We start from the raw sequence: 17,140 nt of genomic DNA, 5'->3' as shown, positions 1-17,140 counted from the left end.
TTGTATATACGCACAAGTGTGACAGGGGCTAAAGCGGCACATATCGCTCAGTTTGTTTCAGTTTCTTGACGGGGTAAAGAACAGCGTTCTGTCCGTATATATGACATGTACTGTATAGTCACGCTCAGTACGGTCTAAACCTTACCGGTGGGTCAGGCGGCGGTGGTCGCTTGTTCTCATTTTCTCATCTCGTGCCGGTTGGATCGGAAAATGGCAAGTTGTCACTTCTGCGAGTTCCGATCTTCTGATCTGTTATTCACGACGTACCGCACCTACTCAGGGTCCGTAGCCATGGCAACAACCAGAACTGTCAATCATACCGTGCGCTATGTTAATTACGGGCGGCAAAACGTTTGAAAGTTTTGTTCGAAGTTATTTTTGTAAGATTGACAACACGTACAGATATTTATCATTAGTTGGACGACTAAGATCAATAAGAACGTTGCTGTTTTCCACACAGTGTGCTATGTCACTTACGGGCGGCAGAACGTTTGAAAGTAGTGTATGAAATTCTTTTTAAGATTGGCAACACTTACACGGACACCATGTAAGACAGTACGGGTCACTACAGGCTCTATGCACATTCTGCTGTGTTTATTTAAGATAATACACAAACACACACAGAAACACTCACTCACTCAATCACTCTCACTAACTCACTCACTCATTCATTCACTCACTCAAACACTCACTCACTAACTCGTTAACTCACTCACTCACTCACTCAAACACTCACTCACTCAAACACTCACTCACTCATTCACTCACTCAAACACTCACTCACTCAAACACTCTCACTCACTCACTCATTCACTCACTCAAACACTCACTCACTCACTCACTAACCCATTCACTCATTCACTCAAACACTCACACTCACTCACTCACTCACTCACTCACTCACTCACTCACTCAAACACTCACTCACTCACTCACTCATTCCGGGTGAAAAGGCTCATTCTAGAACTTGTCCTTCGTCTTACAAATACCTATCGACCTACCAAATGTGGAGAGATGCTGCTACAGTAACAATTAGTTCAGTGCTTCGATGAGTGGCCTACGGCCTTGCAGTGAGCGAGTTCGTTAAAGAAAAAAGAAAAGAAATAGGTACCCTGCGGACCTTGTCTTTCTATTTTTGTACGGCATGTTAGATTGAAACTTCAATGATTACATGGTAGGAGGAGAATATCCTGTGATGAATATTCATTCTTGTTTCATCCCCAGAGAAGTACAGTAGCGTAAACACAAAGTGCTGGGGTTGTACCGATCATGATATTGTTTACATCACAAAAAACACCAAGCTACCAAAGCAACCACCAAGATCAGAGTACAAGAGAAGCTACAAAGGATTTAACTCTGAGAAATTCATGCAGGACATAGCAAACCTTCCATGGACTCTTGTTGAACTGTTTGAAGATGTGGACGACGCCTTGGATGTGTTTATGCTACTTTTCAACACAGTGGCTGACTTCCATGCTCCTGTTCGACGCTTTACAGTCCGTGCAAACTCCGTGCCTTGGCTGGACGCAGAGCTGAGGGAAGCCATGGCCATGCGAGATGAAGCTAAGACTGAAGCTGACAAGTATGGTCTACACTCCGACAGGGAAGTTTACAAGAAACTCAGAAACTATGTGGTTAAGCTGAACAGAATGAAGAAGGAACACTATTTCACATCCAAGATGACTGAGAATTCCAAGGATCCAAAACATGTATGGAAGTTAACTAATTCATTATTAGGTAGATCTAAGTGCAACAGTCCTACCTGTGTGGAAGTGAATGGTCAGTACATAGTTAAGCCTAGTCAAATTGCCAACTACTTCAATGATTACTACACAACTAAGACCGAGACTCACAGGAAAAACCTGCAGTCTCAAAACGCACCTGTCACTGATCTCATTGATCAGCACATTATGTCTGATAAGTCATGCGGTTTTCAGTTCCACTCAGTCAGCACTGCGGAAATACTCAGGTTGTTGGTAAACATTCCTATGTCATCAACATGTGGTATTGATCAATTAGAGAACAAATTAGTTAGATTATCAGCTGTGTATATTGCATCGCCAGTAAGGCATATTTGTAATCAATCACTTGTCAATCACTTATTTCCCGACCAATGGAAGAGAGCTAAGGTGTGCCCCCTGCCTAAGAACACCAGAATACCATTGACCGGGAATAACAGCAGGCCTATTAGCTTACTACCTACCTTAAGCAAAGTATTAGAAAAGGTGGCACACAATCAGATCTGGCAATATGTTACACTGAATGATATTGTTACACCCCACCAACATGCCTACAGACCAAACCATTCCACAACCACCGCCCTATTGCAAATGACAGATGACTGGCTCTCCGCCATAGATAAAGGAGAAATTGTAGGGGCCGTCTACATTGATTTTAGTGCGGCTTTTGATCTAGTTGATCACCAGCTTCTATTGGCAAAACTTAAATCCTATGGCTTCAGTTTAGGCTCTCTGACTTGGATGAGTAGTTATCTGCAGGGTAGAACACAGGTAGTGTATATTAATGGGCATTTATCAGAACCATCTGTACTTGAATGTGGAGTCCCCCAGGGAAGTTGTCTAGGCCCACTTATTTTCACATTGTTTACTAATGACTTACCTTTGTCAGTCTTAAACAGTACAACTGAAATGTACGCAGATGACACATCGATGTACAAAGCTGCTAGGTCCTTATCTGAGATAACTGCTGCTTTGCAGCCTGACCTTAATAAGATATCAGAATGGGTAAAGAGCAACAAACTTGTCATGAACATTTTGAAGACCAAGTGCATGCTCTTCGGTTCACCCCGAAAACTCGCCCTTCTGCCCTCAACCTCTTTAGACTTAGTAATCGGAACAGAGGGTATTGTACAGGTGAAAGAGACGGTGTTGCTTGGGTTGCACATCACTCAATCACTTACATGGAATTTGCATGTCAATCATACTATTGCTAAACAATCTAGGAACATTGCCCTTCTGAGGCGGAACGCATGGGCCATGACGCATGATGTTTTTAAGGTAGTTATGTGTGCACTAGTCCTATCTGTGGCGCAGTACTGCCTACCAGTCCTTGCCAACATGTCGGACTTGAACACTCGTAGGCTCCAAGTGGTACAGAACAGAGCCTGTAGAATGCTTTTGAAATGTGCGATTGACACACCTGTTGCACAAATGCATACGGATCTAGGTTGGCCCACGGTAAGAGAAAGGTTCGCCATCAGTACTTTAAATACTTTTTTCAGAATACTTGTCAGTCACGAGCCTAAAAACATTCACAGTTCCATTGTACCTGTCAATTCTACCCACACATACTCTACTAGATTATCCAACTCCTACAGTTTCAAACTACCTAAACCAAAAACTAACAGTCAAAAGCGAACCTTTCTCTACCGAGCCATCAATCTTTGGAATACATTACCATCTAACATCAAATCATTGACAGTCCCATATCACTTTAAGAAGGCCATCTACCAGTTTGTCACCAATTATTCGTAAGTTAAGTTAGCAATCTGTATTTGGTATGATTATGTATATAACGTTATGTCCTTTTAATATTGCACTGTATATATGTCTGTGTTTGTATACTTTTTTGTGTTGAACCCTGGAAGATTAGTCGCAATTCGACTAAAGGGTATCGAAATAAACCAAATAAACCAATATTAATATCTTCCACGCTTTGGGGGTCAATTGTCTAAATATCAGAACCTTAATGTCCCAACAGGTACAGCGAACAGTCACTATATTTCGTGTATAAGAAAGAAATATCATTTATTTGATATACAAGAGTCAATTTCTTTCTATCATAGAAGGCGTACATTTATAACAAGTTGTAACTGATCTCAAGACGACTCTCGTGACAATGTGTTTGCATGGCCACTAGACCGCCTTCCGGCATTGCACACCAGTTTTTTTTCAAGCTGCGTCAGACTTAATTAAGTTTGATAGATTTACATTTTAATCTACTCCAACCCAGATGGACCCATACGTTTTTTCGAGTGTGCTGCTTACACAGGGCCTCACTTTAACGTCCTATCAGAGGGACGTCCCAAACCAAAGCAATTTCACCTGAGTGAAGTGAGAAGATTCGTATAAAGTGCCTTTCTCATTGATCAACAGCAAACTTTGGGGCCTGTCGGGATTTGAACCCAGAACCTATCGATCCTGGGACTGTCAACCTAACTACGAGACCAAAAAATACCAGTATCTCTATCACCTGTTGGGCTGCTGAAATAATTGTAACGTTTTGGCAAATAGGGATTATAGAATGCCAAAGAAATTAGATGCCAATACGAGTTTACATACATGTTGGCGCACGCACACACACACAAACACACACACAAACACACACACACACACACACACACACACACACAGACACACACACACACACACCATTGTTCCTAATTTACCTATTCAAGTGACGATATACGATATACATATTGTTTGGAAGCAAATTGCACATTTTATTTAAAAAAAATGCTTGCACAACAGAGTAGGGCGGAAACATTTCTTTTCCTACCCATTTATCTTTACATTTTCTACACCTACAAATTCATATATATCTAGATGTTTTTTCTATAAATTTCATCAAGCTTGTTAGGTGCATAGTCTACTCTTTGTCGATGGTGCCTGTCATCTGTTAGATTTACTTTTCTTTCCAATTTTTTTCTTGTCAGTTTTAGTGTCCGTATTAATACCGACGTCCTGTTTAGTCGGTGGGGCTTTCTTTGCTGGTCTGATCGGTTTCTTCAGTTGATTGAAAAGAGCCGCTCTTGCCTTCAGCTTGTTGTTCCTCTCCCTGTACGCTAGGGGAAGCGGCAGGTACGAGTACGTGAACGCGCGGGTGAAGGAGAGGGCCGAGATGCCGTCAAGATCGGGGAGGTCAATCTTCTGACGCTGTCTCTTTCTTGAGACGGACTCGAACTCGGATTCTGAGGAACTTTCGCTGCTTCCACTCTCTGTTTCGGTGGAATTTGTCGACTCCGACGATTCATTTTTGTTTGAAGCAGACACAGTAAAGTCCATTGTCTTGTCTAGGTCGTCTTCGGTCGTAGGCCCGACTGCCACCGCCAACGAGCTCGTGGACCTGCGGTACCGCGGACTCTTAGACGCTCTCCCAGCGTTATCCACCGTCGGTAGAGGTGGGAGGGTGTTCCGTTTGGGATCAGGAAAATACGGTGTCGGTGAAAGCATTCCTTGTACGTCACTGGTCCTCTTTACTGACTTTGGCAGGGGTGCGAGTCCCCTAGCGGGTAAAGACTGAGAGTCATCTCCTTCAAGACCTATTGTTTTAAATTTTCCATCTAATGGATCTGCTCCTACTTTGTAGGAGAGTGAGGCGAGTTTTTCTCCGCCTTTTAAGTCCTGCAGTGAACCATTCATACTGTTTTCACCTACCCCGTCATGACCACTGTCTACTATGCCATCCCGTTGGTTGGCCCTGTTCGGATATCTCATTGGTTGGTTCGATAATCTTGTTTTCTTGACGATTTCCCGCCTTTTCCGCGACGGCGTTTCTCGACACTCCGTCCTCTCCTCTTCCGTCTGAACAGGAAGACTGTCCCTCGCGCCTGTTCCCAAGTGGACAGCTCTATCGTCAGAGCCAGGAACTCTAGTTCCAACCGAGTTGTCCTGGCTCGAGGATACCGACACTCGTCGCTGTCGCAGACGCCCGTCGGAGACACTCGCTTCCGACCCGACAAAGCTGGAAAACGTGCCCTCTCGACTGACCAATGAGGGCGTGCCTGTCTCCTGCGCAGGCGTAGAAGGATAGTCAGCCAGCTTGCCCCGCTGTGTGTCCGGTTTCCCCGTCCTGTTCTTCACGTATTTGTTCTTCGTCTTCTCCTTTTCTTGAGTCTTCTTCCCCTGCCGCAACGTCTTAACGGTCTTGGACCCAATCATAACCTTGTGTCCCTCTTCAAGACGGGGCTCCAAGGAACTAGGCTCTCTACTTGACAAGAAACTTCCGCTTCGTCCTTTCAAGTCACTCGTCTTGTCTTCCGGGACGTCTTGGACAATGCTTGTGCCTCTCTCCCTTCCCTTGGCGGCCTGAGAGTCGGTCTGTTCCCCGGGTTTTTGTCCCTTGGCGTCGCGTTGGAAAGGTTCGTACGAAGAAGGGTCGTACTGTTGTCTCAGGTCGGACGTGGTCGGCCCGTCTGCCGCTCGTATGTCGTACAGGGGGTCGTCTTTGCTCCGTTTCCGCCGCTCGAGGGCAGTTCCACCGCTATCTGTGGCTTCGTCGTTGCTCAGATCGGTGCCTTCCCCCGTCACATCTGCGAAACAACAATCTTGGTAAGAGACTTCTGTCACCACAACATTGAAAGTTTCCATACAGGTGTGTTCATCAGCAAGATATATAATGATTTGTGCTGACGGTTTCCATCACACATCTAAAAGGATAGCAGACAAGACAGTTCATCTTGCGTGAACTGTGTGTCGAACAAATTACCTCTGAAACATTAAAGAATTGGCTGATTTTTCATTTGGCCGACAGTTGTCAACTCTCTTTCCCTGAATTTCATGATGGTAAGTTCTGGTAACGTTCTATAGTCTACGTTCAAGCATACTTGCAGATGACGGGCAGATATTGGTAAACCTAGCTTTATAGGCGTACGGATACCTAACTGGCGCATGGCGGGAAAAGCATCAAACCTAACTTCTAAGTCATTGACAAAAAAGTAGCCCGATAGAGACAATTTGAAAGGAAGAAGAAGAAAGCTTTACTTACCGAGGTCGTTGTCCGGAGCATGGACCTCCACTTCCTGTCTCCTGATCTTCGTCTCCACGTATTGCTTCAACCATCCCGGCTGACCTTTCAACTTTGACATGACCGAAGCCATGGCCTCGCCTACCCCCTCCTCCACCACATGGAACAGTCCGTCGTCCTTGACAACGCCTGGTTCAAAGTTGCCAGTATTGTCCACCCTCCCCGTGAGTTGGAATGTTCCATTTCCGTCCATAGCACCAAAGTAGAACACTCCATCTTCTCCATATGTCCCGAAGGCCACGAATTCTCCGTTATGGTCTTTTACGCCAAAGTACAGCCTTCCGTCGGCAAGACGTTTTAACAATAAGTCTTCATTTCCTCCTGACCTTAAGACTTGTTTCACCTGATCTTCTGTAAGGAGCTTACCATCTTTTAAAATAGTCTTCATTATATCTATCATGAAATCAGCCATGCGAGCTGTTTCAAATTGTGCCTCATTTGCTTTCGTTTGTTTGTCGGATTTCCCGGCCTCGTCGGTGAGGTGTTCGCGTAGTTTGTTCACAATGTCAGGAAGATCCGTTCCGCCAACTGAGGAGACTAAGTCACTGTTGTTCATGAGCGTCTTTAGAAGACCCGCAGCGCCTCTGGAGTCTGGATCCGCGGAGCCGCCGGACGATAGCACCTGCGTCAGCTGTGACGTCAATGTGCTTTCCAGCATCCGTGAGAACTGTTCCGATATCGGCCTGCCGTCCTCGTCGCTCGCCTCGAACGGGACGAACTCACCGTCCGGCCCGTAGGTCCCGAGCCTGATCCCGCCGTCAGGCCCCGTCTTAACCGCTATCGTCCCCCGCTTGATCTCCGCCACGAGCGCGGGGAGGTTGTTAGGCGTCAACCTGACGACGTGATTGGATTTCAAAGAGTTTAAGAAGTGCGCGCCTTCTTCGGCCCAAGCTGCGTCGTCGATGTCGTCGCTGGCGTCCAGGAGCTGTAAGACCAACTGTCGCTCGTCTAAGTCGCCGAGAACTTTGGTCGAGCCCGGCCGGGAGTCCTTCTCTAGGATCCGCAGCAGCATCGGGAGGAGCCCGTGGCCGGCACCGCCGCCCTGCTGACTGGTGAAGCCGCTGTCCTGGCTGCTGGCGTGCGACTCCGGCGCGGTCTCCAGACTCCCCCTCCGCCGAACAGACGCTTTCTGCGCTCTTCTCCGCCCCTCTTTTCGGTGGGAAGTTCTCATTGACGTACCTGCATCAAAAAAACATTTCAATGCAATGCTTTATTTCTCGATATGAATAATTCAGTATGGCTTTCGATGTTTTGGCAAGATTTGGGAACGTGGGATGTGTAGCTGAACTTACTGAAGATAAAAGACAAGCCGTGTCTGTTTGAAGTGTTCGTCAGATAGCCTACAGATAATCCACAAAGAATGTTTGCTGTTGATCGAGATAAGTCATCACAGTTCAAATTGCACATGTGCAGTCGTGATGCCGAGTGGTCTAGCCTGCATTTACACAAGCTCTCGGCCGGAGGTTACAGGACCGGCTGGCCACTAGGAGCGCGATTCGTCAGGCTACCGTGTGGTCTAAGGTCAAAGTCTAAGGTCCCTCACTTGCAAGCAGTTCTAGACGTGTTCGCAACGTTTCAACAGTTTGCTGTTTGTTTAATTCTCATGGTTCTTGGCCTCTAACCTTACCCACAATCTTTCAAAGTTTTGGGGATATGGCTAACCATCCACACTATGTATCCGTACCTTCTTTCCCGTCGTCATCAACGTCGAGATCCTCCTCGCTGAACTCGTCGGTGCCGTAGCTCCAGTAGTCGTCGTCCTCCTCCTCTTCCCGCCGTGCCACAGCCTCGGTCCGCAGGTCCCTTAGGAGACTCAGGAGTGACGAGGCTTCATCGTCGTACAGCGCGCGATGGCTACCCTGTAAACAGCCGAAAGAAACATGACTTTATTTGTACATTGTATTGTCAAACATGTGCCAGTTCGCTGGTTTATGCTAAGAAGTAGCAGTCGTGAGGATGTACGTAGGATGTACAAACATTTAATTGGAGAAAAAAAGAACAGAATAGCTTATCGATTGTAAAGTCTACTACTTCGTTCATTTTTCTTAAAAGCAGTGACTTATACAGTTTCCCTTCTCCCCTAAGTTCTAAAGGATTTTGGGACTTAATGCTGGCATGACAATGAGGACAGATAAAAGGTATACATATGTATCATATTTTGATATTAAGCTACTGGGACAGACATGCTACAATCATCGACTGTATTTACGTTTTAGAATCCCACCGCTGCCAATATGTAGAGTAATCCAAAGGATAGAGTAATGTGCTGCATATAATTATATAGTATCTTCACGGTAAGCCCCACAGGGTATGTAATAAAGAGATGTGATATCATGAAGGCAGTGTTGGTGAAAAGTTTAAAGACACCTTTCTATTGCTAATGTATGTGGCACTTTCAATCAGTAAAATGGATCCTAGGCCTTTAATCACTCTGTGGTTGCTAAAATCATATGAATATAAAGGTCTTCGACAACAACAACGGACCAAAACAAAGCAAACGTACGGTTTTGGCGCCCATCAGCAGCAGTCTCTCGCCATGTCGACCTGCTTTCATGCGAATGGCTTGTGACTTTGGGTCCATTCCCTGCAAGTAAGACGTTTAGCATAAGTCATCTATACTCAACAGAACATTCCATGTGAGTCTCTTTGACCATCCAACTTGTCATACACGAACTAATGCTAATATGAGTGAAAAGTCTTATCCTATAGACCAACTTATCAAAAATAGATATAATATATACAAGTAGTATGATATGTATTACACCATAAAGATAGAAACAGATCTCCAACGGTGTATTTCTTTGGTAAAATTAGCTTCGTGATCCTCTTATGCTACGCATACATTGAGCATGCACTCTACCATTTGGTGAATGTCTTAATAACATGAAGTTCACATTTTGCCTGTAAACTTCATTGAGCTTGAAATGTTGTCATGCATGTACTGTATTGTCTTTTTTCCCTTAAATCCCCTTGAACATTAACTGAAGCTCATGCTGATGATAAAAGAAAACAACTCAATCGTAGCAACGGCCCTGCTTCTGGGGTGTCGTCAAAAATAAGAGACATAAATCAAAAGTCCGACCTGCAGCAGCCCGACGCTGGTCTCTCGTGTCAGCCAGAACGCCTGGCCGCGAACAGGCCTCGACGGTTGGTCACAGCTGTCCGGTACCTCCCCTAGCCTGTTCCAGGCGTCTCTGCAGCGCGCGCAGTGGAACAGCGGCCGGCAGATGATGCCTGACACGTAGTCTTTGTTCGTAATCTGTCAAGATATGCAAAAGGTATTTACTGTTGCAGGTTTATTTAATTTACTGTTGCCATCATGTCGAAAATGGTGCAATAGCCTAGTTTGACCAAAGTCGAGTATACACGTATATGATGTGTAATTCAAACAGAGAGAACGACAGAGAGAGCGAGAGAGAGCGAGCGAGCGAGCAAGCGAGAGAGAGAGAGAGAGTACATGTATATGCAGATGTGTAATTCAAACAAACCTCTATTGGGATGCCCATACTGTGTATGTTCATCAGGGTATGCAGCCTCTTTTGTGCCGTCTGAGGGTCGACAGCCTCAGCGGCCTGGCTCTCTAGGCTAGCGTCAGACGACACCGTAGACGTGGACTTCACATTCTGAGACGGAAATAATTCAAGTTCAATTGAGATCAGTGCACCGTGACATTTTGGTAGTGTTGTGTTGTATTTCTGGCTAATGTTAGGGTCACATTTCCAAACCGGGGCCCGGTCGGGCAATTTGCGGGTATGATGCAAATGACAATAAAACACACAAAACGTAGAAAAGAATTATCCCTGAGCATTAGTTTTGCATATTTCTTGATATACAGTTTGCCGCAACTAACCTCGGGTCGATTTGGAAATGTGACCCTAGTATAATAAAACGTTAAAACGTCGTAGCCTCATATGTCTTTGACTTGTTACGTACATAGATGAGCCACTCCACAATAAAATCTGATTACCTGCAAACTTTTCTTACGGGGCTCCGTGGGTGCTTTAGGCGGCGGCAGTCGAATGTCCGTCCCCTCCACCGACAGTTTGTTTTTGTCCGTCCGGTCGCGGATTGCTCTGCCCCGCTGACCGTAGGTACCGGTGCCGTAAACGGCGTGTTGCAGGTACAGGAACGTCAGAAACTAGATGCAAACAAGACGTAGATAACATCCGGGAATAATTGAAGTGATGACAAATGAATTCTACTGAACGGTATTTTCTCTTTTTACTTTCCTTTTTCTAATAATGCATTTTTTTTGTTTTTCGTTTTGTCCTTTCGTTGTTTCTTCTTTTTCTTTCTTTTGTCTTTCTCTTTCCCCCTTTTCCGTTTATTTCCCTCATTCCTGCATTCGTCCTTTCTATATTGAATTGTCCTCCTTCCTTTCCTCCTCCCATCATCCCTTTCATTTTTTCTTCATACTTCATTTTATACAAGGGTTGTCATCCTGATTTCCCTTATTTACTCTCTCTCCCTCTCTCCTCTCACATACGCACACACACACACGCACACACACACACGCACGCACACACACACACACACACACACACACACACAAACACACACACAAACACACACACACAAACACAAACACACACACACACACACACACACACACACACAAACACACAAACACACACACACACTGTCTGTCTCTCCTCTTCCTATTTTACCTTGTTCTTCATCCCGCCTGTGACGGTGTCCTCCCCTGTCGAGGCGGCGTGTCTGGAATCCTGTATCTTCGGGAGGAATTCTCCGCTGTGCCGCACGTCGATCTTGAGGGACGACGTCGTCTTTTCTACGGTGGGGGGCTTTCCGTGTGCCGTCCTGCTAGTTTGTGTGACGCCTGGAAGCACACTGGTGCGCTGGAAAAATTAATGAAAGAGCCAATCATATGCCGTATTGACTCCAATATGATATGTGATTGGTTGGCAGTAGACATATTCTATGATGGCTAGCTAGTTGGGCTGAGACGTTCTATGATAGGTCAAGATGAGATCAGCTAGTATGTTTCAAGGTGGTCGACCGATGACGTCACCAGTCAATATGGCGGTGCCCAGTGACTGGAGAGTAAAAACATAATGGGATTTGCTGGCTATCGTGCAATAAATGAACAAATAATGTTGATGAATGAACGAGTCAGCCACGAGCGAAATAATTTTTTTTTTTATTCCGAGGCATTCCCGATTTCAAAAGCCGTAAAAACAGTGTCCCAAAAAGGCCTTAGGAGAAAATGTTTGCGAAAACTACTGACGTGCTACCATTTAAATGGAACTGAAATACTACACAAAAAAAGAAAGTAAGCCAAATTCATTATCTTAGTTGCTTCGACAGAATTGATAAATATGCGCTCCAGCCTATTATAGAGACGCCGGTTACAAAGCTATACGCCGGAACCTACAAACTACGATGGACCCTACTGACTATGCTCAAGTCAAGTCAAGTCAAGGCCTTTATTTTACTTCGAATGCTGGAAACTACAAACTACGCTGGACCCTACTGACTACGCTGGAACCTACAAACTACGCTGGACACTACTGACTACGCTGGACCCTACTGACTACGCTGGAACATGCAAACTAGTGCAACCTGAAAATAGATGACGTAGTCCTGCAAGCATGTTCGGGTAACATCCAAGCTCATTCAAGTCAAAGCCACGACAACACTGTATAACAATCATTCTATTTCTCAATTGTTTATAGACAACTTGACTTCGAACGTGTTTTGGACGTGTTGATTTCACGAATGCCTTTGACAGTCACGTGTGTTGGGTTTTTCTAAGGGACGTACGACAAAGGGTCGCGATAGAGGTCGGACGGGGTGGTGGGGGTAGTGAGTGCTAGTAGCTCTAAAATCCGTGAATTACGTGTTGATATTGTCATAAAGAGAAAAACACTAATTTAAAATTTTCGCAGGGATGAGCGTACTACAGTAGGAAAGGGGATTGCCATATGTACTGCAGCTTCATAAATTCATGAAAAGTATACCAGTTTAATGACTTCAAATTTGATATTGAATTTTGTTCTTCGTGTTTCACAGTATTTAATGTTCTCTTTCTACGTCAGCGTGAACTTCATAAATATCACGTCACTTCCGGTCATTGTCATCACATTGAACTTTGAATTCATGATCACCGGAAATGGCACACTCACATCCGGGCATTGATATCAAACGATCGGAAAAGGCCCGCTGGCATCCGGGGAATGCGCTTACTGGGACCGCTGGGGGTAATAATGACGCAATCTTTTACCGATGTAAACACTTCACTCTTATCGTGATATCCCCGCCTTCAGATCGGTAGTAAATGCTTCAAATGTATGACGATTAGAGATTTAAAGGTGTTTATGGGTGCAATTTCCTATCCTTGTGGTTGTGTAAAAGCACTCATTTAAATTCGGACAGAGCTCAGATGATGTAACCCATGTCATCAGCTGATCAATTAAGCATGTATGTAACCCATAACATAACTATTATATGATGATTATAAAATAGTCTGTTTGTTTTAACCCTTAGCACACTGATGTAGTTATTTGGCACCCAATTCCATATTGCTTACAGAATTAGGCAGCAGGGAGACGTTTAAGCAGGCGTCATACTTCGGCTGTTGATCGCCAGAGTCAAAAAAGTCAAAGTTCCTTCCCGCACCGATGGTGCATAGGTCGGCGCCCATCTCCGTTTCAGTAGCCCTTGGGCCACACAACTTTGTGCAATCACTACAGCAGGGGGCTAGTCCACTGGTAGTGGTGTGTGTTTAACTTCCATACTCTTTCCCAAATGCTGAGTGCTAAGCAGAGAAAGCGGTATGAATCATTTTTAAAGTCTTTGGTATGACCCAGCCGGGATCGAACTCACCAACTACCGTATGCAAGGCGAACGCTCTACCCACCGTGGCCATTGCACCGCCAGAGAGTCCGGCGAATTTTTCAAATAAAGCTTTGGACGGGGCTAGGTGACCCTGCTAACGTCGGCCGGTCTCTGAAACTTTGGCAGCACGGCGATCCAGAGGAAACCGACTGACCGGCTGTTTTGTTGCCGAAAATGTCCTTTCAGAACTCTCAGACTCGTGGAGCGAGATATTTTCCGTCTGTGTAACGCCAGCTTACCAGCACATAGAAGAACTTTCCATTGATAAGTTAATGCGAAAAAAAACCACTAAATTGTCTCCGATCGAGTCTTTTTGAATTAAAAGAAACAACTTGTCTTCACCGTAAATATAATATTTGGGATTAGTTGTCATGCAATTCAAATTCTGTAACATTGCACTACTAGGAGCAGTTGGTTTGTTTTGACACATACAGTCGTTTTAAGTTCGTTCGTCGTCGTATACTTTTCGTCGTTCTTCGTGACCTTTCGGAGGACCATCGCTCGGTCCAGTCACATTCTGCCGGACTCTTTCTTCCCTCTCGACACATTGTAAACTTTTCCCCGGTAAGATTTATTCACGAAGGGCTGACAGGGTTTTTAGACACAGTTGGTTCCGTCAATATTTGCGCGCACGAAGTGTCCACAACGCTCTGACAGCGTGTCCAGCGCGATGAAAAAAGGGCCAACTTGTGGCGTGACACCACGAAACAATACCGCCATTTTGATCTTTATGATTCTGAAGAGAGACAACATCGTCTCCAAACATATTAGAGACAAAATGCTGCTAAGCCTTAATGTAAACTTGTCTTCTGTAAGGTGAACCTTTAGTTTATTTTCTACTTCTGAATTTGGGAAACGCTTTTGCGGTATTCAAATATACTACTCACTACTCACATAGCAAACACCATTTCGAGAGATCGCGGATCGTATAAACTCATCTCCGAGCTCCGAAGGATAATTACATTTTTTGACGGGATCAATGCATCTAGCAGTCTCTATACCTACTTTTGTGAGAAAAGATTGAAAAGTTAGAAGTTTTTTCTTTGTGACCAACGTTACATGTTGGGTCTGTGTAATCTTGTTGATGCATGACGACTACTCAATCCGCAATGCCCGACCTATCAGACTTAAGGTAAATAGACTTTACTATTGCCTGATTAATAACGCGTTATCGCGTCCGATCTACCTGATAACGGGGAAACATAATACCGTCCCTTCTACGAACGCACCCGGACGACTGACTGAGTACTTTAGTTTACCAGTGGTCCGTTAAACGCAGTCACATTGGTCGGACGATTTTTTTTGCGTCAGAGTTTCAGTGAGGCTTGCATAGAACCAACAGTGGACAAGGATATACGACAGTAGAATCCAGTGTGAAATGATAGACACATGTTAAGTTAGGGATGTATATATATATATATTGAATATAGGTGTTGAGTCTCTGTTTTATTGCAAATATCAACGACATCCAGGCTTGTATGTGTATGCCTTTCTGCAAGGTTGATATTCAAATAAACTATTGAATTGACGAAATACTACGTCACAACTCAGCAAAGTTTTGTACGACACTCCATGACTGTTCGCATAATTTTTTTGTTCTGGTGAACCTATTGCATGACGAATGTGTCAGTGCACGACACATGTCAGTATACGACACATTCAAGACTATCCCACAAGTTGCTATCGTGCAACCATCGTACGACTGTCGGAAAGTATTTTGTCTGATGTGATAGATTGGTCACGCGAACGATATCGCTGTGTCTGTTCAACAGAAACAGGGCCGTTGTTTTAGGAGATTGCCATTTGTTTTCACAGTTTGATAAACATCACAGTACGTATAAACAGCGCTGTGTAAGCTGTATACTTTATCTTAATGTTTCCGTATTTTACGTCCCACTAACATTCCCAGTCTATCGTTGTTTAAACCTTAGCGTAAGGGAACAGTGAATAGTTATCATTATTATAAGCAGTTTATGTTGTCAGGAGCCCAGGAATTATATCCTCGTACAATCGTAGGGAATTAATGGGATGGTCGTGCATTTATCGTACAAAACTTAGCCATCTTGTTACAGAAAACGTTGTCTTTGATCCTTCATGGCGGTTGTTGCGTGGTTCTGTCACCGCCTGCTTGAAAATCCCACGACATCAAATTCTTCGTAGTTCCGACAACACACGACGAATGTGACCGCGCCGTAAAAATCGCTTAACTTTTACTCGGATACACGTACAGTGTTGTTAAGGCAGAGTTTACGTGACTAAAAATCACCATTACCTGGGTATTTCAACAGCAAAATGTTGGGCATTCTCTTCCCCCCTCCAAAAAAACTTCTAGTAACAACACTAAATTTGGGGTTAACACCCTTATCTACATGTTCCGACACCTTCTAGTCCTAACATAAAAGAACATAGAGGTTTTGGAACATATAGGGCTGTCCTCGAATTTTGCAAAATCATTTTCATATCCTCTACCGACGTCATTATATGTATAAACAAATACAGAAGAGAAGATATTTTGAAAGGTTTCTATAGACACCGTGACAGTTTATAAAGTCACATCGTCACGCCTCGGTACATCCACAGACGACAGGGCGTTGCCAGGGAGAAGTTTGTACACTTGTCATCTCTTCTTTTGAATCCACAGACAAACATATTTTGTGGTCTAAAAGCCTACTTCAAATCACTAGCAATCTTCCGTATACGTAAGGCTGCGTTACACAAAATTTATGATACAGTTTTTTTTTTAGTAGTAGTAAGGACTGTATTTACAGTGCTATGTGTAGAGTAGAGGATGTGGAGTACTTACCCGCTTGGAGTGTTTGGTCCGCCGCTGTTTCTGTTGGCCTATAGCGTCCACCTCCCCCTCTTTCTCGGGCCCGAAGGCCGCCAGCTTCGGTAGAACGATGTTTCCGCTCATTTTAGCCTAGGTTTCTGTCACGATCATCGTAGAGAGGTTGTCGGAGTCACCGTATCCGTTAGTTTTTCTCCCGGCGTACTCACTTGTGCCACCCCCGCCGCACTCGTGCGTACCATCCCAACATGTTGTTTCACCGCCACGTGACCGGTCTCCTAGGGTTACCACTGCGTTCTAGAACGTCATTATCACTTCCCGCCTTTCCGAACGTTCTACAACTAAAACAACAAGACACAACCTATGTGGAACACTTCAAATCTTTCCTGTTAGGAGAGTGAAAATAAAGTTTCGAGCCACAACTCGATTCGGCCTCACAGCGTCGGTAGGTTAAAATGTTTATCAAATAGTGAATTTGTAATATGAAACGACTCACTAAGGCAGCCGTCAAAGTGCGTAAATACGGCAAAGTGGCGATGACACCTAATGTAGGGTAGGCAAAGAGAGGGTGAGTTTGATATAAAAGAGGGACTAAACGACTGGACAGGACCATCATTCATGATTCACCGTGACTGATTTAACTTCAGATTGAGTCAACTTTTTTTAAGTCAACTTTTCCTTAACAAGTGACTGTCAGGTCAATGACCTACATGATGTTAATTTAGCTTT

General features: G+C 44.5%; 2 protein-coding genes across 2 annotated transcripts; both read right to left on the bottom strand.

Annotated features, from left to right (window-relative positions):
• Window positions 1-4,517: 4,517 nt before the first annotated feature.
• On the bottom strand, window positions 4,518-7,952 carry LOC136434608 (uncharacterized). The gene is made up of 2 exons (XM_066427504.1): window positions 6,727-7,952; window positions 4,518-6,271 (listed from the first exon to the last, which is right to left on the bottom strand). The coding sequence occupies exons 1-2, from the start codon at window positions 7,934-7,936 to the stop codon at window positions 4,632-4,634; spliced, it is 2,850 nt and encodes a 949-aa protein (XP_066283601.1). The 5' UTR covers window positions 7,937-7,952; the 3' UTR covers window positions 4,518-4,631.
• A 1,810-nt stretch (window positions 7,953-9,762) lies between these two features.
• On the bottom strand, window positions 9,763-17,124 carry LOC136434607 (uncharacterized). The gene is made up of 5 exons (XM_066427502.1): window positions 16,427-17,124; window positions 11,433-11,624; window positions 10,733-10,903; window positions 10,254-10,388; window positions 9,763-10,024 (listed from the first exon to the last, which is right to left on the bottom strand). Exons 1-5 carry the CDS (start codon window positions 16,535-16,537, stop codon window positions 9,815-9,817), a joined length of 819 nt encoding a protein of 272 aa, XP_066283599.1. The 5' UTR covers window positions 16,538-17,124; the 3' UTR covers window positions 9,763-9,814.
• Between the last annotated feature and the right edge of the window lie 16 nt (window positions 17,125-17,140).

Source organism: Branchiostoma lanceolatum, chromosome 5 (genome assembly GCF_035083965.1).
Source record: "Branchiostoma lanceolatum isolate klBraLanc5 chromosome 5, klBraLanc5.hap2, whole genome shotgun sequence".
Lineage (NCBI taxonomy): Eukaryota > Metazoa > Chordata > Leptocardii > Amphioxiformes > Branchiostomatidae > Branchiostoma > Branchiostoma lanceolatum.
This window is presented reverse-complemented; position numbering and strand designations above follow the sequence as displayed.

Excerpts from the sequence above, each read along its gene's own strand:
- LOC136434608 (XM_066427504.1), bottom strand. The coding sequence starts at position 7,936 with ATGAGAACTTCCCACCGAAAAGAGGGGCGGAGAAGAGCGCAGAAAGCG. Across the intron at positions 6,272-6,726 it reads TGCTCCGGACAACGACCTCG|ATGTGACGGGGGAAGGCACC; the intron begins GTAAGTAAAGCT and ends GTTGTTTCGCAG.
- LOC136434607 (XM_066427502.1), bottom strand. The coding sequence starts at position 16,537 with ATGAGCGGAAACATCGTTCTACCGAAGCTGGCGGCCTTCGGGCCCGAG. Across the intron at positions 11,625-16,426 it reads GGACCAAACACTCCAAGCGG|CGCACCAGTGTGCTTCCAGG; the intron begins GTAAGTACTCCA and ends TAATTTTTCCAG. Across the intron at positions 10,025-10,253 it reads GTATGGGCATCCCAATAGAG|ATTACGAACAAAGACTACGT; the intron begins GTTTGTTTGAAT and ends ATATCTTGACAG.